The sequence below is a fragment of the Cucurbitaria berberidis genome, assembly GCF_010015615.1.
Source record: "Cucurbitaria berberidis CBS 394.84 unplaced genomic scaffold K460scaffold_2, whole genome shotgun sequence".
In the NCBI taxonomy this organism is placed as follows: Eukaryota; Fungi; Ascomycota; class Dothideomycetes; order Pleosporales; family Cucurbitariaceae; genus Cucurbitaria; species Cucurbitaria berberidis.
The window spans coordinates 149,429-174,624 of record NW_024468936.1 but is presented as its reverse complement, the minus strand read 5'-3'; the positions used below and the strand labels follow the sequence as shown (position 1 = coordinate 174,624).

The window sequence follows — 25,196 nt, the reverse complement described above, 5'->3', positions numbered from 1 at the left end:
TCATATCTTACACCGTTTACGCAATGTTCACTTTATCAGCCCTGTCAAAACGCACATCAAATCACCTCCAAGCTCACCTCTACCGCTGCGAGTCATCAAGTTTAGCGCTCCAAGTCGCCTGGTTGTACATGGAATGGTAATCCCTCACACTCGCTTCGTTCAGCCCCTTCCCACTCTAAAGCATACTCGCCCACCTCAATATATACCATAAATAAAGTAGATAAGGGACAAGAACATGCTTCCGAATACTAAACTTCATCACTACACAGTTTACTACGTCGTAGCCGTCGGAAAAGCAAACCGCAGCAAGTAGTGACTTAGAGTCTGTCTTGATGGAATCGTTCTTGAATGTGGAATTGCTACCTTTCCCTATAAAATTTTGCCCTCGAGTTAGATTTTGGTATTGTACACATCATCTTCAACCAAACACAGGTATATTCCTTATGCGTCGAGCCAGTCAGATGGCCCACATAACAGCTAGCTCCAGTGCCATGCATGCAAGTATTCAGACCACCCCACCCCAATGCCACAAGCTTTTCCCAAGAAGACTTTTCAGAGGGATAAAAGAAGACACCAGCCCACCGCCCCAGATGACAAAAATGCTACTAATTTTACACTACAGCAACGAGATAAAACCTGCCTTTTTTGTTTTTTTCCAACCCTAACACCTGACCAAAGGTACTCAAGTAGTAAAGCATCTACTCTCCAAACCGCACAAATATAATCTCCCTCTATCTACGCTTTTCCCGCTGGGTAGTTGCTTCGTCCTCAAACTCATTTAGACTAGAATTCGAATTGGAATGTTTACGTAGTGTGGGAGCGTCTACCGCTGTGAAGTTCGGCGACGTAGATGGTAATGTTGATGTTGTTGATGAGATAGAGGGCGCAGAAGTGAAGCTTGGTGATGTTTTTGTTGATGCTGATAATGCTGATGCTGATGCTAGGGCCGTAGAAGAAGTAAAGTTCGGCGATAATGACGAGGATGATGTGAAGTTTGGCGATGGTGATGAAGATGTGGCTAAGATAAAGTTCGAATTCGGTGATATAAATTGCGTCGGTATTTGAGGCCGGAAATTGGGCGACGTGGCGAACGAGTCTGTCCGTTTCGATGTGGTGGGAGCTGCGGTTGCTAACAAGGTCGCCAAGTCTGGTGATGCTGATGATGCCGGCTCTTGTGCGAATGTACTGGGCCAAACGGCGTCAACGCCTTCGCTACCTTGGTCGTAGTCGCCAAACACTGCCTCCTCTGGGTCAAGGGCGTTCAGGTCTGAATACGCGCTTTGTGGCGGTGTCTCGACGGCCTGTGTGGTGCCAGTCTGCACTGTCGTCGAAGAGGTGACTGTGACTGTAGAGGGGGAGAAGGGGTTGGCATTTACTTCTTCGTCGAATGGATACGACGGCACTTCATCCTCTTCGTCGTCGTCGAGATGTGCATACGGATCCGGAATCTCGTCGTCGACATCAAAGGCGTCGTAGTTGGATAGACCAAGTGGAGACGGTGGTAAAGGAAGGTAGTCCCTCCTCGGTAGTTGAGCACGCGGCGGTGAGTGTGCGTAGGCTTCGTTTGGCGAGCGATACTCCGAGGCCTCTTCGTCGGCAATACCTCGTGGTGGCGAAGGTGCAGTGGGTGATGGACTCCTAGATGTAGACGGAGAGCTGGTTGGGGATCCAGAGATGACGAAATGACCTCCTGTCCGAATGGCAGCAGCTGGGGGAACGGAATGCGTCTGTGACAAGACAGGTCGCGTGTACGTGTCTACGCTACCATGCTCGAACTCCAACCTCGCCAACTCAAGCTCCTCTTGCTCCCGCTCTTGCTCGACGAGTACCCGTCCATGCCCGTCCTCGACTTCTCTAGCCGAGACGGCTCGTCTCCGTATACGGTTCAAAATGGCAGCTTTCCTTAGGAGGTTACGTCCAAGGGCTTTCTGCTTGGCCCATACTGCAATCTTGGAGCTCCCTCGGTCGACAATGTTGGTAGCTGGGTGGGAGAACTGTGGTGACAAGCGAGAAGTGATGAGGAACAGTCTTAGTCTGCGCTTCTTCTTCTGTAGGCAAGAGTGCTCGCCATCTATGTCTGCTGCTGCCCGACTGCGCTTTTTTGGCCTGGATGGAGGCGGTTGGGGCAGGAAGGTAAGCCCCATTTCGGGCTGTGGTGGTATACTGAATGCCAGGGTAGTCTGTGCCGGGCTTGGAATCGCGAATGGAAAAGTCCAGACTGCTGCTGATGATGCGTGCTCGAGGTCGGCTTGCATCATCCTCCGTTGCCCAGCTTCATGTGTTGCATTCGAGAAATGGAGCTGACACGATTCGGCATTTCTAATCTAACACCTGTTCGCAGTGGTGCTCGACGACGTTGTTCGACTGGTGGATGTTCCAAGAAGCCAGAAATCTCGCGGATTGGGCCAAGTTGTACTACTATACACTACTAGATTCGACCGATTTTAGCTTGGGTGCTTTTCATCCAATGTCGCCGTCCCTGAGGCATCACGAGACCATTTCCGAGGGCCCGAAAGCGGATGCGTGCCGGATTGATTTCTCCCAGTTATCGTGATCGGAACTCCAGCGCTTCACCGATGAAACGACCGTACGCAGTCGAAGAAAACAAGCTGTCAGAGCACAGAATCGAGTGAAGGAGAGGGGCCTAATAATATCGCCAGACTGCACCAGCCGTACAGATGACCCGACGCTTTGGGCACGATGCGGAGAAGAATCCTTGTCGCCCCAGACTGCGCCCACCCACACCGCGCCCAATGCCTCGTTAGTCTAGAAGACCGTCTCGACAACATTACTGGACAACGTGTGAACAGCCCGCAAGCCACCGCGTCCAGACACTCATCGTTGCTGAAGTGAGCACTGAAAACTCTGACATGCTCAAGGGGGTGGGGTGGGTTTGTGAGGCTACAGGACAGCGACATGACGGAGGAGGAGGCAATGCAACGACGTTTTCGTCGATGAGCAGGGGACGAAAAAGGAGCACGAGTCGCAGAAAGTCTCCTGCAAATCATCTTCAATCGTGAGGCTCGAGGCTCCCGCCCGCGAAACCCGGCTTGCGATCAGCCAATATCTTGCCCATCTCGTCCAACGACCGTCCTGGAATTTCATGCCATCTTGTCATTTCAAATACAGACTTTTCAGCCAAAAGGGTCATGGGCTTCAACAGTTTGCCTTGGAATGTCATTACTCGCTCCTCTGCCGCCTGACACGATGGAGACAACGCGCGTGCGAGGTGTATAGCGAACAGGAACAGCAGGAACGAGACCCAGTTTTGATCCTCGAGCACTATCCAGGGCCTAGCCGCCGACGATCCGACAGTCCTGGGTTGGGATGCATGTCGTGATCGGTCTTCCCCTCAGCTCTAGATGCGAAGACTGAAATCGACGCTTCATTTTGCTCTCAAAAGGCCCATTCTAGGCGAATGTATTCAGGGGCACGGAGCTGTGACTAAACCCCTCTTCTAGTTTTGCCACACCATCGATACGAGGCCCTGCCAGCTGTCCCTCACTCAGTAAAGTGATCAAGCTTCATGAAATATGCATCTCAGACGCATTCCATCTAGTCCGTTTCCCAACGTCTCGTCCCGCCACGCCGGCAATTGTCAAAACGCGCCTTGACGAATCAGCCCTGCCTACAAGCGAAGGAATACGATGCTGGGCAGCATTGCCAGACTGACAACTAACTAACCATCAATGTCAAAACTTTCTTTCACAGTGTACGACGACGAGTAGCAATCCTTTACGTTTCTGCGCACCCGAAGGCTGCAAACTCCACCTCACACTGCATGTCCACTGCGTTATGCACTCTGCACTCCGCACTTTGAACCCAACACCACGCTTCGTCACGTCAATGGCTGGCGTAACGCGTATCCTCTCCTCCGCATTCTGCGTTCTGCAACCGGTCACGAGTCAGAGGTAGTCAGTCACAGTCAGCGTCCAGGTCGCATGTCGGCGACCTCCATCGCCTTCCCTGGGCTCACTTATCACAAACGCCCATGTTGATGGGGGGCCAAGTTCAACCCCTAAGCGGCTTCGCAGGACGGCGACAACGCTACATCCATAGCGCCATGCATGCAATCGTGAGGCTCAGTCTCACGCCCCATGAAAATTCCCTCGTCTCCCCTGCCGCGCGAGAAAAAGCAAACTGGCGGAGCAAAACGCCCCCTTCCTGCAGGGAGGAAAAAGTACCGCAGTGAGTCTCCAGTGACGTTGCTGGTAAACGTAATGGGTATTTATACAAGAAAGCTCATTCGATCGAATGGATGGATATGCGTGAAAATGGGCTGCTTTGAGGATGCATGCGATTCTGGCCCCGTTGCGAGAGGTTTATTGTAGTAGCAAGCTTGCGAAATGGCCAAGTCGAAATGCGCGCCAGAAGAGGAAGGTAGATCCAATCCCCGCAGCAGTGGCGGAAAACTTTACAGTATCTCAAAGTGGAAGTCTTGCACAAACGAGATTCTCATGTCACACTTGGCATCACGGAACGGTTACTAGTTGTCTGATTCAAATTGAATTCTCATCTATTTGTGATAAATGTTGAAATGCGCCCATTGGCGTAGGCTGACTTTGCGTCCTGATATGTGAGGCATTTCGCACTAAAACCAACATGTTTCTGCATGCATGCCCCCCCTTATCCTGGCGAGCCAGGTCCCTAGAGTCTACAGTATGGGAGGGCGTCGTTGATCCAGATAGAGATGTTGACAGCCGCTACCTGCTCTTTTCTGGAACGCTTCTGCTACAGAAAAACGTAAAATTTGCTCTCATTCGGTCATCGTTGTCCTTCACGCTTTCTCACATCATCAAGTCCGGATCCGGCTGCCACAGCAAAAGATCCTTATCCGCGGTCGCTATCAGATTCGTCCTAGGATTCACCCCCACAATCGCGCTCTTCCCTTGTCCAGGTAATTTCTCCATGGGCTCGAGAATGTTGTTCGGCGCTGGTGCCTTTGCAATGTGCCACACCAAAAGACCGTCGTCGCCGCTACCGCCGAGGAGGTACTGGCCATCCTGCGTGACGCACACGTCTCCCTGCCCATTTGCGGGTGTATTGCCATTGGCCGTGCCATTGCTGTGATTAGAAGATGCGCCGGGTGCGAGACGACCAGAGGATCCGGCTTTACGGTAGCAGAAATGCTGGATATCGCCCGAGAAGGCGTCGAGCACAAAGTGGCCGGCACCGTTTGTGGCGATGATCAAGTTCTTGCCGTCATTGGTAAACTCAATCTTTGTCCAATCGCCCTTCTGTGACCCGAGGAAGCGTTGCTCCAGCTCGAGCAGGTCGAAGTGGGCAAACGGCGGCTTGTCGTAGTTTCGTATGTCGTAAAGTAAAACGGAGTGTGTTTGTGGTGAAGCGATTGCTATGACGGTCGCCGAAGGATCATAGGCTGCGAGATACGGCGCGTGCAGATTAAGCAGGCCATGGTAACTCGGACTGGACAGATTCCACAGCTTCACGGTGTTGTCTTTGGAGCAGCTCATGAAGGTATCTGAGCTCGGACACAGCTGTATGCTCGTCACGGTATCGGTATGCCCCTTGAAATACCGTATGTAGCTGTTGTCATGCGTACTGAGGAAGCGAATCGTGTCGTCGACCTTGGTGGAGGCGTAGATGATGCTCTGCGCATGGTGGCTAAAGCGGGCGAGATGCACGCCGTACTTTTGCGATTTGAGCTCTTTGGCATGCTTGCCTTCTTTGCAGTTGTAGATTTGGAGAGTGTCGTCGTCGCGGGCTACAATGGCGAGCTCGCCCGTGTCGTCAAAGTCAAGCGAGGTCACCGAGGTGCCTTGGGAGCTGGGCTTGAAGCGCTGTACAATGTGTGAGCCTTGTCTATCGAGGCCAACGGCGCAGGGCGTCTCACTCTTTGAGGCCGGAAGCTGGTGATGACGTCGCTAACTTTCTGCGTCGGAGGCCCTGCGGGCGGAGGAGGAGCCCCAGGCGTCGCTGACCCAGGCGCCATGGCAGATGTGAACTCTACGTCTCTTCGGCAGTGTTCGGCTGCATCTCCACTTCGCTTAGACCGCCTCCAATTGCAGTTGAGGTGATTCCACGCGCAGTTGTCAAAACATATAAGCCGGTGGAATGCGCGAAAAGCTCCTTTGAGACAGCTCGAACCCTGCAGCTTTCGGGCTTGGCGGCCATCTCCGTTCTCGGAACCGACACCGGATAATCAGCTCCAGCATCATCATCACCGACTTTTTTCTAGAAAAGGAGTAGAACGTCAGCATCGCCGCCTCGGTCTCGTCTCCTTTGGGGCAACTTTCTCTTCTTGGTCCATGACAGCGCGGTAGCAACACTACACAGCCAAGAGTGAAGAGCCAGGATTCCCCAGCTTTCTTCCACTCCGGGCGGCTGTCGCAAAAAAAAAAGTGAACATGTCCACAACAATTGGGTAGGTGCTTTTTAGGTCAGTCGAGCGTCTTTGACACGTGTACTAACAGGCGACGCGATTAGATCTTTCATTGCTGGCGGCATAGCAGCATGCGGTGCTGTGACGGTTACCCACGGATTCGAAACGGTCAAGATCCGGTGCGCGAGTCTCCAAGGCATGCGTAAAACAGCTCGTTGACGAATGCTCAGATTACAGTTGCAGGGAGAGCTTCAGTCAAGGAAGGACGCTCCGCGGTTATACAGAGGCGTCTTCCATGGCGTAGGCGTCATCTTGAAGAATGAAGGACCAAAGGGTTTACTGCGTGGTCTGGGATGCGCCGTACGACTTCCAATTCCCCTCTGCCTTGTCACTTGGAATACTAACGCGCCCAGTACATCTACCAAATGACGCTCAACGGTTGCCGTCTCGGCTTCTACGAGCCTCTTCGCAAGACCCTCACCAACGCCATATACAAAGACGCCGCAGTTCAATCCTTTGGCATAAACCTATTCTCCGGCGCAGCATCAGGCATCCTCGGAGCCGCAGCTGGCTCGCCCTTTTTCCTCGTGAAAACGCGCCTACAATCCTTTTCCCCCTTTCTCCCCGTGGGAACCCAACACCACTACAAAAATGCTGTGGACGGCATGCGGCAAATATATACGTCAGAAGGAATCAAAGGCCTATACAGGGGCGTAGGCCCAGCCATGGTACGAACGGGCTTCGGTAGCTCAGTGCAGCTCCCAACGTATTTCTTTGCGAAAAGGCGACTAGTCAAGCACTTTGGTATGGAGGAGGGCATGCCATTACACATTGCCAGTAGTACGGCAAGCGGCTTTGTGGTATGCTGCGTTATGCATCCTCCCGACACGGTCATGTCGCGCATGTACAACCAAACGGGCAATCTCTACACGTCCGCCTTTGACTGCTTATACCGGACGGTCAAGACAGAGGGCATTTTGGCTGTGTACAAGGGTTATTTCGCGCATCTTGCGAGGATCCTGCCGCATACGGTAAGTTCTGCATTCGTCATCAAGAGAGGACGTTTGCTGATTTGACTTAGATTCTCACCCTTACTCTCGCCGAGCAAACGATTAAGATGATGCGCAAAGTAGAAGACCGGATACTGTCCCCAGAGACCAAGGCGAAGATATGACAAGAATGATCTGGTTTGAACGTAACATTTCCACACTGTACAATTTCCTCCATATTGGCTAGCATAGCGCACGACGTTCGGCGAAGACGGCTCGGATTCTTGCTTCCTTTAGGGTCATTGGAGCTTGGGGGCTTAGAAAAGATGGTCTATCTGTGGGTCGGGTGTTTTGGACAAAAAGCTTGGGATCATGGTCCGCTTGGGATTGGTTTACCTACTACGCCTGCTAGAGCTATTTTCCACGGCGTCTGTACGAAGGTCTCATAAGGCTAGTCCGTCAGAACGCTGTACTGTATGATTAGTGTAGGAACTTGGTTCTCGGCTTCAGGACGCTTCACTACCTACAGCACGCAAATGATTTGAATAACATATGTAATCAACTGCGTAGAAGTTTACTCGCGATATGTCTCGTGATAATAAGCTGGAATGACGGGAAAACTTACTACCACCAGTGCAGCGCGCACCTCATGTCCCTCGAGTAGAGATAAGATGATTGGGAGAAACTGCAAACGTGTATAACATGGCATTCACAACAGATGAATCCGTAGCGAAAGGATAAAGCACCGCAATTTAAGTCCCTGATATAATTCTCCTCTAAGCTGAGAGCCATTATTCATCCTCTTCCCACCCCTCCGGCACCCACCCAATCGGTCTCGGCCTCCACATACCCAGCGCTTTCCTCGGTCCCTTGATCTTTTCTCTAGGGGCCGCTCCTACTCCTTCTATCCCCACATTCTTCACCGCCAAGTCCTCTCCACTTACCACCACCTTGCCATCAACATCCATCTCGTCCCCGCCCTCATTCGCAGCAGCGTGCAAGATAGCGCGCCACTGCTGCGCATGCGGGACATGCCCGCTTTCCAGCAATTTCTCCGCAGTCCTGACGTTCCAGTACGTTGGCGCTGAAAAAAGGTGCGTGAGCGTGTCTTCGAGGCCGCTGCCGCTACGGCGAGATGCCCAGTCAGGTGAAGTGAGGATCTGCACGGTCCACGCGGAGAGCCCTTCTCTCACGGGATCGAGGTCCGGATGCACTGTATTGCGTGCGGCGGAGGGGGCGTTCATTGCGCTCATTAGGTGGTCGAGGAGCGTGGGCAGGGGTAGGTTGGCTGAGGCGCAGAACGTGAGGAGGAAGGGCGACCAGATGAGGAATGCGCCGGACATGCTGGACCCGAGCTTCTTGTCTGTAGGGAGCATCATTTTGTCTTCTACTAGCAGGTGCAGTAAGAGGCGTTGTGTCTGAGTCGACGGGGTGGATGTGCTGCTTGGTGCGAAGCGGAGGTTATACGTCGATAAAGCGTTAGATGCTGCGTTTGCATCCTTCTTTCGGGTTTTGATTTCGTTCTTCCGCTCTTTCACATAGGTTTTTAATATGGTGTTGAGTTTTTCCTTGACTAGCTCTTGAGGCTCTGCTTCGTCGGCGTCCGCTTTAGCAAGAGAGAAGGCATGGTCGAGCTGGCTCCAGTACCATTCCCACAGCCACTCTAGGCTGTCTTTGGCTGCGCGTTTTAGCTCGGCGAGCGAGGGCATGTGACGATGGACGATGCGATGCCGTGTTTCCAGAAGGCCGAGGGGGAGTTGGAGGGACTTTCCGGGTGGGAACCACGCGGGGCGGTCGCGGGTCAGTTCGATTTGGGTGTCTGCTAGCCCGGTGACAAATCTGGGAGAGGTTAATTGAGGACTTCTACACGGTTCTGGGGATGAATTGAGAAATCGATTTTGTGGAGGACACAGAGAAGAAGAGAATAACGATGATTAAAACGAAACAAGATGCAGAGAAGAGAAGCAAGATATCAATGTGAAGTTGGAGATGAGACCACGAGAATGGGAAAAGCAGCCTACCTTGAGATGGCAGTAGCATACAGCAACCGCAAAGCATTATGCTTCAACTCTGCCCTCTCATCTTGAAGAAGAACATCGACAATATCGGCCGTGGACTCGAGCAGCAGCGGCAGGCCATCTGGTTTGCGTAGCCGCCATGCAAACACCTAACCTGATATCAGCGTACAGAGCCCATGCGTCATCTACCCCCGAGACACACAACAACTCCCAGACCACCAACACGAAGGGATGTATATCAGCTTACCTTGTTCGCCGCGCTCTCCCGTTTACTTGTCTCGGGACTGTACAAGTCCTGCCGCAACTGCAGCAGCTCTAGCCTGTTGCGCCATGCGGTGACGACGAAGTGAGTATGAGACTCCATACTCAGTACTCCGTTAAGCTATCGATATGTGCACCAATGTACTACTCAATTAAGCTATCGATATGTGTGAACCAATATAATTCAGCCTGCGATTGGCCAAAGGCGCGATGCGTTCCTCCGAAGCGTGAGAGGACCGTAAGCACGTGTCTACGCGCCTCCAAAGAAAATTATTCTCGAATTTCCCGATAAGGTCCTTATCGATAGGTACGCTCGATACGCGCGCGCCCCGAAATTCACTGTCTCCACCTCAGACCTCAGGCGGCCGGCCAGTACTAGTGACGTACACCATCCATACCACACCACGCCTAACCGACCCCGCTTGCTCAGCTAGGTCCTCAATTCACCCGCCGTCTTTCCCGTACCCTTCTCATCTCGCCCTTTTAAAAGCCTTGTTATGCGCTAGGGCTGAGTCCCGTCGTTGTAGCGTGGCAGCCATCCCTAGCCCATCCAGCCCAGCCCAGAGCCCAGCTAGCCAGCTAGCTAGTAGCCCAGCTTATTAGCCAGCCTCGGTAATAAGCAAAGCAAGCCATTCTGCCCGTCGTCTTGCACTAAAAGGACATTGTACCACAATTCATTTCATGGAAGGTGCCGCGAGCTGGGAGGGGGGAGGGGACCTGTGCAGGTGCCGCTGCTTGTTTGCCGGTGCGAGCGTTCGGCCGGACTATCTTTGGACGAGCGAGGCGGCGAGAAGATGGGGCAAGGGGTGGGGTGGGGTGGTAAGGCCGGTGAACGGACTGCTGCTGCCTCGACTTACCTACGTGGACTGCGCTGCGCAATGACGCCGAGGGAATAGAGTTTTGCGGTTAGGTGGTGTTTCGGGTCTTTTGTTGGTACGCTATTTACCTTGCTACGGCGATGCGATGCGCCGAGGCTGGCGAGCATGGTTCATCCCATATTAGTCAGAAAGAGGGTAAGATGGTTGCGGATGCATGTTGGTGAGACGGCTGATTTGTATGGTAGTTGGGATGTGGTGCAGGTGAGACGTGTCACGGCTTTGGGAAGGAGAGAAAGTAAAGATCACATAGTTATGATGTATTATTATCATGTATGACTCATGCCCTGTTGACGCTGTAGCTAGCCAGCATCTGTCCTCTTCTGCCATCGAAGGCTGGGTATACGCAAATCTTTCCGCAATCGAAACGCCACGCTATGCAAAAAATAATGAAAAATCGAACAAGAGAACACATGGCGTTTTCAAAACACATGCTTGAAACGAGCTCCACACTTTCATAGCCACCCGTATCCCAACCCAGTTTCCCGCACTGGCATGGCAGGCTGCTTTAGCTGATGAAACCACCACTCCTTCGACACCGCCTCGTCGTCGTCGAAGAAGAAGCTCTGACCCTCCATACTGCCGGGTGTTTGCGTCTTGACACGAACGGGCATCTGGAGTTGCTGAGCCTGTTGATTGGCTAGCGGAAGAGGCGGTGAGGGTTCCTCGACGCTCGCCTCTGAGCTTGCGTCGTCTGCTTCATCTTCCCCCTCTTCGTCTTCAGGTGGTTGCCAGGTCTCTTCCAGTTTCAGACCCTTGCCCGTAGCTTCACCGAGACCGCCCCAGAACAATGATGGTTCGGGTGTGTCGTAGAGACCTAGTGCTACAAGCTTCTCGCCGTCGTCGTCCTCCATCTCTTCGTCTTGTCCAGTGGGGTGTTGAATAGGCAGGAAATCTGTGGATCCATTTTGTGAGTCCATGTGCGCTTGTGCTTGAATTTTTTGAGCCCATTGTTGTAGATACCAAGGTAGTGGCTCGGTGGTAGGAGTGTTAAGAACTGAGTAGACATCGCCTGGTGTCTGCTGAGAAACGCTCTGCCAGCTGTAGTCGGACTCATCAGAGTCTCTGTGCATTCCATACGCATTTGGGTAGGCTGGTGTCGTCTCGAACATGGAGTTGCGTGTAGAATGCAAGTGGTGTTCAGAGTCATGGACAGAATTCCGTGGAGAGGCTGAGTATTGTTGTGACCAATCGAAGTAACTTGTTGATTGGGGAGCCTGGAACCGTGTTGACGAGGGATGCCAACTCATGGGCCTGCTCGGCTGTGGACGCTCTTCAATCACCTCCTCAGGTGCGACGCCGAACATCATCTTGAAGTGGTCGTCCAAGGTAGCATATAGCTTGGTTTCAGTTGTCGTCTTTCTCCGCTCCATGGTTCGTGGACTGTTTTGATGGCTCCGGGGCTTTTCAACGCGGGATGGACGGCCTGCTGGCTGACTGCCTGAGCTGCGAGAGGTGCGTCGTTGGAGCTGTGAGGGATGCATGAGGCTGGACATGTTGGTGAGATCGTATGGTTGTGAAGTGCGTGTCATGAGCAGTGGAGGTGAGGGACTATATGTCCAAACGGTTTGTGTGAGTAAAGTACCAGGCGGCTATATCGATCACAAACGGCCTTGTCTGACTTGGAGGGGGGGCATGTGCTTAGGTATATGGAGCGCCAAGAAATATAGACATATTAGGAAGGGTGGATGGGGAAATTGAGAAAGACGAGCTCGCGGCAAGAGTCATGGTACAAGGAATGCCAGGGTAGGCTAACGAAACTCGAAAAGAGCTAATTGCGGAATAGAAGCAACAAGGAACGGAAAGGTTCTAATACGGGGCCCACCAAGGGATGGCGCGGTAGGGAGCGCTGTGACTAGGGCGAGTGGCACAGCTGGAACGATCAACGACAGCATGGGATGCAGAATGTGAAAAGGACGCCAGGAATGACCTAATCACAGGACCAGCAGGCAGACAGTCGAGGCGGGTACCGATGTATCATGGCGCAACGGAGCACATCCGTTGCAGGAGACGTCGAGACAGCAGCCAGGCAAGGGAATGTAGCATGCCCGCAGCGATGATGGGAGAATGCGTAGTGCGACTAGGCTCCGGGCACGACTAAACAACTTTGCCAGTGCGACTCAGCTGGGCTCGGTGCCAGGGGTTGGAGCATCGTGTGCATGGGGCGGTGGCCCTCCAGGCGGTCAACTAGCCCTGACGATGGGATGGATGTTGGACGAAGGAAGAAGGACGGTGCATAGCGGACGCCAGCACTTTTGGCGGCGTCATGTTTTAGGGCCTGTTCGGTGCCCTCCATTTTAAATAGTAAGTTCAAGCCTATTTTAAGCATAGTATTAAGCTAAAAGCGGCTAATAGTGCATATAATAGTTTAGCCTAAATAAAATTAAAATTAAAAAGCTTATTTAGCGCTTAAAAATATTAATTTTATTTTATAGTACTTTATACTTTTTTATAGTACGCATTATTAACTTTATTATTATTAATATAAAACTATTAATATTTATTTTAAATTTTATTTTGCAGTATATTGCATTAAAAATATTATTTATATTATTATTACTAAGCCTGCAATTTTCTTATAAGCCTGTTTTTTTTATAATGCTGCAATTGCTACAGTTATTATTATTATTATTATTATTATTATTATTATTATAATATTATAGTCTAGCGACGCTGCAATTATATTAAATAAAAATAATAAAATTAGCTTTTATAAATATTTTAATTAATAAAATTGTATACAGCTATTACGCAGACTTTAAGTATAAAAAAAAAATATAAAAATATACTAAATATAAAGTATTTTATATTATTTTAGCAATTATTATTATTATTGTTTTAAACTATAAATTAAAGCATAATACTATTAAAAAAAATTAAAAAGTCTAGTTTAAACTTACAGATTAATCTAGCTTTAGTATTAATAAAAATAGTATTATTATTAGCAATTTAATTGCTTTAAAAATATATTTTAATACTTATTTAAAAGCGCGTAAATTTAAGCACTAATTTATAAAAAATATTAAATAATTCTGCTAGTTGTTTAATAAAATGCTTGCTACTAAATAAAATATTATAATAATTAAAAAAGCGTTTTAAAATTTAAATAAAAATAAAGCAATATTATTAATTAAGCGCAATTTAATTTTTTAATTAAAATTTTAATTATTAATAATAAATAAAAGTAATAGCTCTATATTTTCGCAAAAAAAACCTGCAATTTAATTAGTATTTAAAATAATTAAAAAAGCAAAAAAATTTATATTAACTAACTATTTTAGTTATTATATTTTTGCAATTATATTTTAACTTAAAGCCTTTATTAATACTATAAAATAAAATTATTAATAAAAAGCAATTTAAATATTTTTATAGTATTTTTTAGTACTTAATATAAAGCTGCAGAACGCCTTAATAAATATATTTTTAAATAAATTTTTTATTAAAACGTTTATAATTTAAATACTAAAAATAAAAAAATAATAAGTATAAAAGCAGCTGCTTAAATAGCTAGGCAAGTTAAATAATATAGTTAATTTTAACGCTATAATAAAGCATTATATATAAAAAGGTAATAGCAATTTAGTTAAAAAAGTTTAAATAGTTAATAATAAAAAAATTAATTAAAATATTAATTTTTTAAAGTATAAAGTATACTAAAATATTTAATAAATAGTAGTACTAAAACTATACTAATTAGCAAATATTAAGCTGTAATTAGCTTTATAATTAGCTATAAATAGCTGTAAAAGGCGTAACTAATATAATAGTACTATTTAGTAATTATTTAAAATAGCTATATTTTAAATATAAAATAGCTTTAATATAAATATAAGCTAAATTTGCAGTTTGCAATAGTTAATTTTATAAAGCAGCTAGTATAGCAGGTAATTATAAGCAATTGCTATATAAAACTATATATTTAAATATAGCGCTAGGCCTAAACAAGTAATATATAATATTTTAATTTTAATATTTTAAATTTTAACTTTTTTAAATACTGCATTTTTTCTACTATAATACTATATTTAATTTTATAAATTGTGCCTTATTGCCTTGCAATATTTTTTTTATAGTAAATTTATAATTTTTTTTTTTTAGCTACTTATACTATTATTAATAATACTTATATTAAAGCAATTTTTTATTTTATACTACTTTAAATTAATATTTTTATGCGTATACTATTTTAGCTACTTAAAATTTTTATTAACTAAATAATACTTATTAATAAAATTATAAATAGTAGTAAAACTGTATACAAATTTAACCTGCGTTTTAATAAAAAATTTATATAAGTAATTAAAAATATACTAGCAATATTTAAAAATACTAAAAAATTTTTTTACTATATTTTAAAAGCTTAAATAACAGTAATTAAATAATTTAAACTTAGTTTTAGGCTAGCAATTAATTTTTTTAATTTTTTATAAATAATAATAAATTTTATAGTATAGCAAAAGCATTAGGTTGCTATTAGCATAGCTTATATTTACTAAAAAATATTATCCTTTTAATACTTTAAATTTTTAAAATTTTATATTTTAAAAAATTCTATTATTATATATAGAGCCTTCCTACTTTACTAATAAGTAAGTAAAATTTATATTAAAGTTAATAATAGCAAGTATATTTTAAATTAAATTACTATAATAATTATAAAAGTGCTGCTGCTTTATTACTAAAATATATAAGTAAAAATAAGTACTATTTAAAGCTTTAATATAATTTTTAAAAGCTAGCTAATATTTTAAATTATTATATATTATAGTTAAAATTTTATTTAACGCTAGTAATATAAGCTTAAAATATAGTTTAAGCAGCACTTAAAAAATTTTATAAAATTTTTTATTTATTATAAGTAAAACTGTACTATATAGCAAAATTAATAAATAATTTATTTTAATATAGTATTAAGCAATTGCTTGCACTTATATTTAGTATTTTACTATTTAATTTTATAGCCGCAAATATAAAAAAAAGTAAAAAATTTTTTTTTAATTAATATATTACTATTGCGTACTAACTATAGTTTACGTAAATTATAAATAAAATTATTAAATATTTATTAATGCAGTTAATTTTTAGTATATAATTATAGTAAATTACTTAAATAATTAGTAACTTATTAATTACTGCAATAGTAATTAAAAAACTAAAAATTAATACTAAATAGTTAATAATAATTTTTGTTGTAAAAAGCAATAACTGCAATAATAATAATAATTATACTAGTAAAAGTAATAATAATAATATTATTAATAATAGTTATTATTGCAATTATATAAAATTTAATAATAATAATTTAAATTTAGTAGTTAAGAGCAAAATATTAAAAAAAAACTTTTAAAAAAGCTTAAAAAAGTAAAAAATAAATTTTATAAATACTAGTAAAAATATAAAATTATATAATATTACTAGCAAATTTCTACTTTTATTTATGCTTATTAAAACTAATAAAATACTAAATAAAACGCTATTTTTAACTCCATTTCACCCCACCTGCCAAATCCGGCCAATCTGGTTAGGTCAGCCCAGGTCACCGAACAGGCCCTTAGCCGCGTCAGCGAGAGGCATAATTAGTGGAAGAAGGCCGGCAAGGCCGTAGGCTGGAGAGTGGGCCAAGCCAGTTGTATGGCACCCAGCGTGATACAGGAGGGGATTGGCCGGTGGGTGGTGGTAGTGGTGCAGGTGCATATCGAGGCAGAGATGCGTGTTCGGCGCCGTCATCCATGGACATGGACAGACGACAGACAGATCAGGGGCGGATGGGGGTCAGGCTTGGGGGTGGTGCAGTAGTTTCGGAAAGACGAGAGTGAAGGAGTGGAGAGACGAGCTAAGGCTGCTGCGCTACGACATTCCCTTCACCACTCTCGACGCCAGCGCCAGCCAACCAGCGGCCCCAACGCGAGTGAATTGCTCCACCGCGCCCACCACCACCACTACCCAGCACCTCCTCCTTGGTTGCGCGTGCCGCCGCCGGCAAACCAAGCTGCTGGCCCATGGGCACCCAAGCGCGATCTGGGGTGGGCGCTGCTCCACAGCCTTCATTGGCCTCTCCTACGCGACCGTCTTCCAGAAACCGACATGCGGCCAGCTGCCCCCTGCCAGCTGCCCGTCTGCAGCGGGGACAGCCCATGACATGGGACTTTGCATCAGACATCTGCATCGCTAGCTGAGGTCACACAGCCAACGGCGGGACAGCTCACGCACCGAGATTGCAGCAGCAAGCAGTCAGCGCATAGCCTTCACCCGGCACACGCATCCCCATCAGCCTCGCACCTCACACACACACACACTCTCTCAAGCCAGCCCAACAAAGCCTGAGAAACTGTCTGAGCCCACCGGACGCGAGCAGCCGCCTGCCTATCGGTCGCCCCCTTGGCGTGGGAGCGTGTGCCATCACTATGGATTGCGCCTAACAAGTGGGTTTATAGGAATCCGGCCAGTCGAGCAGGCATCCTTGTCTTAGTTAGGCACCGCTGAGGGAAAAGCAAGCACACACAGTAGTAGCCTTTAACCACCGCCGCAGTCGACCGAGGCATGCCTTGAAACCGCCTACTATGCAAGCAAGCAAGCAAAGCTGCTAACGTTGAACGTCGGGCTTAGACAACCGAGCCACCGACCTAGGGATACGGGAACGCCTCGGACCAAGTCAGAACTCAAAACAAGCCCCGAATCACCAAGTAATATTGTCAAGCATACGCTGTGGCAGACCTACGCGCGTCCCTTGTGTGGCACGTCATTCCGGCCGTGAGATCGTCCCTCACTCTTGGCCACGCACCCGTGGTTGTAAATGCACACTCTGTGAAAGTGCTGCGCATTGACTGGGTTATACTGATGATAGGATATCATGTCTGTGCACTCTTCAACTTGCTAGGCAGTGGATCCGATCATCACGAAGAAAGTGTTGGATGCAACCAAGGCTATGGGCAGGTCTGGCTGCGCCTTTGACAAAGCGGCTTGCCTGTTGAGGGCCTCATAATCAATCAGGCCTGCCGCTACCATCGCCCGATATTCGCAGGAAGGCTGTCCCAACCGTGATGATGACGGTTGAGAAATAGTCCAGCTACACAAGCCGCCTACCATGGCTTCCCTGTCGTCGACCCCACGGTGACCAGACCCAAGCGGCAATACCGTTCGATAACGAGAAATCCCCGTGGCGTGGCTGATGAGGTGCAGCCGAAGCGCCGAGAACCCTGGCTTCGTCCCGCTTTAAAGATCGACATCAGTCCAACGCGGGCGCAAGGATGCTTTTGGTGCTTCAAACGAGCTGGCCCATGTCAGGGGGCTGGTGTCTTGTCGCCAAAACGGGTGTCTGAAAACTACAATGGTGGCGCCTTACATGGGTAGCCTTCATGAATGCACCCAAAAATGCATCCTTAACGTCCACTTGGCTTGCAGCAGAACGCCATGCACTACTTTTCTTGTGTGCCGGTTTCCCTCTTCCTGCTGCTGCTGACGCATCCCAATCACGGATCAGAATACTGCATCTGGATACGGAGGCGGGACTTGGTTCTCCATCAAACGAGCCTTTGCAATATCGTATATCAGTCACCAACCAAGTGTGGTGTCTATAGGGCGCTCTAGCGGTGGGCGTGGGTGGACTGAAATTGTGACTAGTTCAAGTCGTCTGGGACGAATGAATACTCTGTATCCGTAATTCAGCGCACGGCATGACTGCAGCAGCCACCTCGGTTGCTTCACGGAAAATTGCATCGCAGCCCGTACGACTTTTGTGCATCACGAGACGAAAAATGTACAAAGTAAGCGCCAACCTGTCAACCTTGTCGAAACCATCCTGCACACTTTTCGCTCGATCATCTCCACACATCCTGCGAACGGCATTAGATCGCGGTGATGGATGCTGACCCGCAACTTGTTGCAGGCCGTCAGCTGGGAACAACAAACTCTCATCACCTGGGCACAATAACATTACATACAACCATTGCACCTTTGGAAACCCGTGCCTGCTAGCCGGGTGCTGTGCTTTGGTCATTCGTCTCATCAATCGAGATTGTGAAGCCGTGGTTTCCAGCAGCCTATTTCAGAATTCGTTGATTACGCCGCTCGGACTCGCTCCGTAGGACGAGACGCGGGGCTTGCTTGCACTTTCAAGCGCCTCCATCCTGGCCAAGCGCTGTCCACCTCTAACAGCCTCAACCGGCAATCTGCGACACGGGAAAGAAACCCTTGAATGACGTATGCTTCGACGGCCCACGAGAGGTGTGGGTCTCAAACGTGGCGATGCATCGTGGACAGACTGTTGGCAAAACAAACGTCGGGATAAGCGGCACCGTCCACGCTAGCTAGGAAACGAGAATGGTTCCGGTTCGCTATCCCTTGAGGTTGATTCGGTCATCTCCACACCTGGCCTGGCGAGCAAATATTCTTTCACCAGGAGAGGACGCTGATCATCCAATCCTCGGTCAAATATTTCTATGCCTTCGTCAATCACAGTCTCTGCAAGGGTGGTAAAAGGTCGGAAGCGATGCAAAGCTATTGACTATTGATGCCGCCCACCTCCGTACTTTGCCCGGTAGCACAACCCTGACCAAACACGAAGCGCGAGTGAACAAGTCGCATGAAAGGGATTTGGTGGGCTAGCTGCATTATTTGTGGGTGACGACGATCTCTAGCAAGGAGTTGACGAGCCTGCTCGTGATGCATGTTCTAGACTTTCCTTGGGCGACGTAAAACACACCTAAATTTCTTGCGGGCACCGCGGCATTTACCCTTGATGCGAGTACTAGCCTCGCAGGGACTCACCCGTTCAACGTGAGTCGCCCTTGGCCAATCGCAAGTACCTCCTGAACGCCTCGATCAGCACCTATACTGGACCATCGGTGAGCCTCTTCACCACTACGAGACGACGATTTTGTGCGTATGCAACCATGTATATTTCCCGGTCGCAAGTGCTTTTTTTGTACGCCGAAGACAGGAGTCTTGCCTGTCTGAGACCTCATTTCGGCGCGTGCTAGTAATCTCGACGGAGAAATCATCAACCACATGTCTTTACCCATCCCTGATATAACCCATGGACATGGTGCAGGATAGCAATCCCACAAAACTGATTGCGAACAGTGGAGGCTAGGGTGTGACCATCCGTCCAGTCAAACTACACCTTGCTAACCACAGCGGCATCTCGCTCGCTTCGGCGTGTATCCTGCATCTTGCAGAGCCTTACGCATAGCATGTCTCAATAGTCCTGCTTTCATATTGGACCTCCCGCCACCCGTCTCGATACTGACATGGTAGCCATGGGTACACAGTACACGTAGTGATTTTCGCTTCACGTGGAGTCTCGAGATGGTGGAGCTTTCTCTTCCGTGCTGCAAGGCCAACCTCCCGAGTAGAGCAGCTGAGGCAATTTTGCATCCTTCGCGGCCGCCTCCATTCGACTAGGAGCAGGCCGTGACTCAGTCTCACGCGCAGCGCAGAGCAAGTTGTTTGTTTTCCCTCCTGCCGCTTCGCGGTGATCTGTCTACTTGTCGCACCTGTTTCGATACCTGCCTGCGTCCGCCTTCAACGCCGCCTAAGCTCGCCATCCTGGATGCGACACGAGGTCACCAGGGCGAACGATGGTTTTAGGCAGGTCATCGCGATTCACGGCAGGATGGAGGCGCTTCCTGATGCAAATTTGGTCGGCATCGCAGCTAATATAGGTACAGTAGAGCGGGTTCCTCGATCAGCACCCTGATTATCCGAGGCCCACCACCTCAGCTACATTGTGCTTACCTGTTACAGTTACAGCACCGGTCTGACGCTTGTAATACTAGATGCCAATGCGGAAATCGTACTCCGCTTTGGGCCTTTTAATGTCAAACTTTGCCTTGGCCCTAGTCAAGATCCTATACGGCAGTCACCTTTTGACTGTAAGACAAGCCTTGGTGCCCGCTGGTCATGCAACCTACGCCGTTACATTAGACGATGTGTCATGTCAAAAAGCAATCCTAGGCTCGGTGCTACTAAGCGACGGCGGCTGACATGGGCAGGTCTTTCGTATTGCCGACTACGCCCCTTGACCAACAAATGGGGCGCTTACGGACGGCAACGTCCTTCGGCTCATCAAATGTATGACGGTCGGAGTCTATCCGGCATGCACTTCTAAACCTTCCCGCTCACAGATTACTAAATCGCGAATCGTCTCACTCTCGACAGCCTCTAGGCTAAATCATCACCGACCACGGGCTGACGCGGCGATCCCGTCTCGTCCACCACTCAGCGACAACCCGAAGTACCTTCTTTATTCGCCTGCGTTTATGCGCAGAAGCAGTCACACGTGCATGGTGCTGAAATGCGGGACCCCAGCATATTATTGAACGCCTATTTTTGGCTGAGACAAGATCTGATCTCTGCGTAAAGTGCATGCACGACTCTCCCGTTGTATGTTATTGCCCGGCCAGCCGCTGTTACACCTCTCAGCCTGTCCGATGACCATGGGCAGCTCTCTGTCGTCAACATGCCGAAGCACCACGTCGACGCGGATATATGCTCCGCCAAACGCTTCGCATTGTTACCCCTCCTTTGACCAAGCAGCTCACCGGGATCAACGGCACCCATCAGGACCTGGATCCCGTCTCAAAACAGACCGCCAGCGACGACAGACAGGACATGCACGACACGACAAGGTTGCTGGCTTGCTTCCTTAGAACCGTTTCACTCTGGATCTACCTTTCCTTTTTCTTCCGCTTTTCCCGCTCGCATGCTTGCACTCAACACGCATGCTTGCTGCCCGATCCCCTCGCGCCTAGTCACCGTCTGGCGCGTCGCCTTGTATGCATCCCAAGTGATTAGCGCCAAGTTTAATCACAGTGCATCTGGGTAAGTTCAGATGGTTCTGAGCAAAAGGCTGCAGGCGCCGCCATCATACCAGGAGCCTAGACCATACCGACCATATCCGAACCTCTTTCGCTTTTCGTCGATGGATCAGCAGCGTCTTCGCATCAACACATCCCCGTAAGGTTTTCGGTCGCATTCGCTTCAGTTTCTTCCGAAGGAAAACGCCGTATGACATGGGACTTCCGGGGTACAGCTTACCGTTGATCGTCGCTTTAGCCTGCGTCCACCATACGCGCACTTGCACCAACAAATTCTTTTGATGTAACTTCCTGCTTGTCTCGGAGATGATTTCATTATTCCGTCCCAGTTCTATAACCTCGCTCATCAACTTGATTTACCCGCAGGCCATCGATGCAGGCTAAGACGATCACCGCTCGATCGAAAGGCTGAGGAGACTTGTCCAAGCAAGTCGCTTGCTTGCCCAGCTCCGAACGGTCAACGCCGAGCACACAGCCGCGACAGTAGCCCGTTGGCAAGATCGGATGTAAACCCTCCCAACCACTACACGCGTCTTCTCGTCGGGCTAGATGTATGCGGCTTGGTGATCGAGGTAGTCACATAGATGGCGAACAGATACTGCCTTGTCATTACGATCCGCTGATATAGTCCTAGTGGCGATAGAACACCCGACATGGCATTACAAGATGCAAACGCCTTTAGTCTAGTCGCACATGGACAGATCATCATGTAGACATTTCTCATCCATCCACTCGAAAACACACGTCTACCATTTTGCCTGAAACCAAGCTCGCCGATCATCGTTCTTTCAATCCTAACGGTGGTCGTGGAAAATTACAAAATGTGAGATATACGTAGACATCACACCACGGCAGCAGTTTGTTCCGCTTAGCTACCGCGGACGATACGATACGATGCATGCGATGCAATGCATGAAGATGTCATCGAACGGAATAGGTAAACGCAGGACTGTCGATCATGACGAAAGGCACGCCGCGGGGCGAGCGGGACGTTCTGCGATCTCGGCTCACAAATGACGCTGTTGGGTGGCCTCGTAAATGCTTACTTGGGGGCAAATTTTTGCACGAGTGGGGTGTGTGCTTTCGCTTGCAAGTTCTGTGTTGGGTATGGTTGTGCGTGCATGGATAGTGAGTCGGTTGGTACGGCGAAGCGCGAGGGAAGTTGTCATGTGAAAGATATATTCATAGACTATCTTGCTCGTGGAAAGCCGCGGGTGGATATGCCATGGAACGTGGACGTGTATACATGTATCTAATGGCATGACTGCTTGCGAACCCAATCATGTCGTCTTATATACGTGTTCCCAGTGCAAATATTAGAACAAGGAAAGAAACAATGGCGTAAGCTCTATCAGTTGTCCCTTGCTTTCAATCTTATATGGTCAAATCCACGAATCCCTTGCCCTCTCTCGGTAGTATATGCCACCGAGACCCCGTTTCGCAGATCGGGAATGAAATCATGTAAAAGAAGGCCCCGTAAGATGATGATCGCGGCAGACATACTGGCAACAAAGAGATTTGTATGGTTCGTAAATGCAATCTAGATGTCCGTGTGGGTTCGTTTGATGGCTCGGGAATACTGACATAAGTTTCCAGAACTGTGAATACTACATTTTTCAGGGATACCAGTTTTATGCTTGTCTCTACATCATCCACGGCCGCGGCTAGATTGTCATGGTTCTCTTTCCATTGTGTATGGGCAGCCCAGAAGTCTTTGGTCGCTCCGTTCCTGCTGGCTCCTTTGTAAAGCGTCTCGCATTCCGCCTTGACCTCATCAAAGCTGATGAATAGAGTGCTAAGAGGCTCTTTCATCCCAGAGTAGCCACTGTGTTTCGCAGAAATCAAGTTCAAGTTCAAATCAAGCAGTATATAAGTCCAATCATGGTGATATGCTGGATGAAAGCGATGTGCTTCAACCCAAGGGTCCCAGAGATATGGAGATTGTCTGAGGATTTCCTGTTCGAACCAGAGGAGTCCGCTAATGAGCGGCTGGCCCACACAGCAAATAAGCTGCTTTTCACGAGGCTCGCGAAGAAAAACGCTGCAGTCGGAAAGTCGATCTACAACTTGCTGTGCTGAGGGACGGCGAAGTCGATTCGGATCCAGCATTGATGGGATGTATTCACGCAAGAACATAAGTTTGCTGTGGAATAATTGCAGCAACGGTTTGAGTGGCAACGGCTCGAGCCAAGACGCTGCTGCTTCTGGGTTCCGAGCAAAACTGGACTGACCGGTTCCGGTCTGTCTCCAGTGCTCCTTTACTTCAGAGAGACTGTGACCGTGGATACCAGATAACATTTCATAAAGGACGCATCCAAGGGAGAAGATGTCGCTGGCTCTATTGCGAGGCTCGAATGCCAGCACTTCTGGAGGAGAATAACGAACAGTCCAAGCACTCGGGCGGCCCGTGGTGGTCGAGATCGAGTCATCAGAGAAGTCGAGGCTAAGCCTGTTAGTTATTGTGTGCTTAGTCACCCGTGCATTGTGTTCACCTGAACCCGAAGTCGGTAAGTAGGATATTGTCTCCATGTATGAGGACATTTTGTGGTTTGAGATCTTCGTGTCTGGAGTATGTTAGCACGGAAAAAAAGGTGTTTTTACTCCAATCGTAGGTACGGGTTGATAGTGGCTTTGATGAATGCCGGTTCAATGTAATAATGTGGAGCACTCACCGGATTTTCTTCTGATGCAAATAATTCCTGACAATATGAGTGGTCAGCTGCTGGCACTTGAAGAAGCGATAATAGATTCCCACATGATCCTTGAATCCCCTTGAAGGCGATTGTTACTGTCTATGGGATTACGAGTGTATAAAAGTGCGACATGAGAAAAGCTGTACTCTTTCTCACTTACAAGGCGTTGCACAAACAATGAATCCCTCTGTATAGCATGTTTCTTTGCTCGGCTCCGAGTTCGCTATCCAAGAATGTCGCCAGATCCATATCTGCGACGGGAGTAGAGAGTATGTTTACGGAGTCCAAGTCTGTATAACTCCCAAGTAAACGGACACAATGCCAATGGTCTACTTGGCGCATGACTTTGACCTCACGAGCAAATGCGGCCATTATCTGCTTCTGAACGTGGAGCGGTTTGGGTCTTGCGATCCTCTTCCGCACGCATGTGGTTGGTATTGGCTTGGTTGGTACCGTAACCAATTCCACAAACCCAAAAGCGCCCTCGCCTAGAATACGCCCCCCCGGAATAAGATCATCGCCGTCATCGAGAGCAGCGTGAAATGGGATTGGTGTTGGACTAGGGTCTTCTGTGCCAAATCTCGTTGCAACTGCATCAATGAACTCCTGCTGTAGCCGTAGAAATTCTTTCTCTTCTAGAGGCTTACTGAAAAGCCTGCGAACTGTGTGCTTTGGTAGTGGAAGCCATAGGTCTGTAATTCCATGTCTCTTCATTTCTGCTCGTACGCTTTCTTCTCCATTGCCCATCTTTGCGAAGATGCGGTCCATCTCTTTCTCCAACATTGAGTTCCATCGATCTTCGAAGGATGTTTGCTGATCATGCTCAAGGGATGTGAAAGCTGAAGCCGAAGTTGCAGCTCGGAAACTCTCATCGGCGACACCTGGCACCTCTGGTCGTTGAGGATATCTCGAGTCTTCCTGATTCCCTTCCGGACGTGACATCGTTTGAAGAGCCAGGGGTACCCACGTAGAAGGGTTCTGCAATGGCGAGACGGAGATGCTGGTAGATGAGCTGGAGGCAACAACATCGTGATCAGGCTGAGGCTGAGCATGCGGGCAGGCCAAGCTACGTTCATGGGATTGGTGAAGGTCAATCAATGGTCGCTTGGGCTTACCGCTTTCGGTCACACCTACACCTGCCCCACTTAGTCATCTTATCTTCACCCAGAAAGCCGACCGGCCTCACAAGAGCCATGA

General features: G+C 48.0%; 7 protein-coding genes across 7 annotated transcripts; 1 reads left to right on the top strand and 6 right to left on the bottom strand.

Moving 5' to 3' along the window:
* Positions 1 to 1,187: 1,187 nt before the first annotated feature.
* On the bottom strand, positions 1,188 to 2,198 carry K460DRAFT_239852 (uncharacterized protein; the record flags this gene model as incomplete). Its single annotated transcript, XM_040927308.1, has 1 exon — positions 1,188 to 2,198. A coding segment is annotated over one exon (1,011 nt), but the record flags the coding sequence as incomplete, so codon positions are not given.
* A 2,291-nt stretch (positions 2,199 to 4,489) lies between these two features.
* Positions 4,490 to 6,063, bottom strand: K460DRAFT_303875 (WD repeat-containing protein-like protein). Its single transcript, XM_040929961.1, has 2 exons — positions 5,855 to 6,063; positions 4,490 to 5,801 (listed from the first exon to the last, which is right to left on the bottom strand). The coding sequence occupies exons 1-2, from the start codon at positions 5,951 to 5,953 to the stop codon at positions 4,788 to 4,790; spliced, it is 1,113 nt and encodes a 370-aa protein (XP_040789481.1). The 5' UTR covers positions 5,954 to 6,063; the 3' UTR covers positions 4,490 to 4,787.
* A 47-nt stretch (positions 6,064 to 6,110) lies between these two features.
* Positions 6,111 to 7,916, top strand: K460DRAFT_363044 (mitochondrial carrier). Its single transcript, XM_040932749.1, has 5 exons — positions 6,111 to 6,385; positions 6,448 to 6,522; positions 6,574 to 6,703; positions 6,757 to 7,374; positions 7,425 to 7,916. Exons 1-5 carry the CDS (start codon positions 6,369 to 6,371, stop codon positions 7,515 to 7,517), a joined length of 933 nt encoding a protein of 310 aa, XP_040789480.1. The 5' UTR covers positions 6,111 to 6,368; the 3' UTR covers positions 7,518 to 7,916.
* K460DRAFT_50375 (Las1-domain-containing protein) lies at positions 7,772 to 10,154 on the bottom strand. Its single transcript, XM_040938465.1, has 3 exons — positions 9,598 to 10,154; positions 9,354 to 9,499; positions 7,772 to 9,171 (listed from the first exon to the last, which is right to left on the bottom strand). Exons 1-3 carry the CDS (start codon positions 9,712 to 9,714, stop codon positions 8,124 to 8,126), a joined length of 1,311 nt encoding a protein of 436 aa, XP_040789479.1. The 5' UTR covers positions 9,715 to 10,154; the 3' UTR covers positions 7,772 to 8,123.
* Positions 10,155 to 10,941: 787 nt separating this feature from the next.
* K460DRAFT_277728 (uncharacterized protein) lies at positions 10,942 to 11,982 on the bottom strand (the record flags this gene model as incomplete). Its single annotated transcript, XM_040928199.1, has 1 exon — positions 10,942 to 11,982. One exon carries the CDS (start codon positions 11,980 to 11,982, stop codon positions 10,942 to 10,944), a length of 1,041 nt encoding a protein of 346 aa, XP_040789478.1.
* Positions 11,983 to 16,322: 4,340 nt separating this feature from the next.
* On the bottom strand, positions 16,323 to 16,625 carry K460DRAFT_352111 (uncharacterized protein; the record flags this gene model as incomplete). The annotated part of the gene is made up of 1 exon (XM_040931619.1): positions 16,323 to 16,625. One exon carries the CDS (start codon positions 16,623 to 16,625, stop codon positions 16,323 to 16,325), a length of 303 nt encoding a protein of 100 aa, XP_040789477.1.
* A 6,055-nt stretch (positions 16,626 to 22,680) lies between these two features.
* Positions 22,681 to 24,941, bottom strand: K460DRAFT_402279 (kinase-like protein; the record flags this gene model as incomplete). Its single annotated transcript, XM_040936513.1, has 3 exons — positions 22,681 to 23,749; positions 23,799 to 23,870; positions 24,160 to 24,941. The coding sequence occupies 3 exons, from the start codon at positions 24,939 to 24,941 to the stop codon at positions 22,681 to 22,683; spliced, it is 1,923 nt and encodes a 640-aa protein (XP_040789476.1).
* Between the last annotated feature and the right edge of the window lie 255 nt (positions 24,942 to 25,196).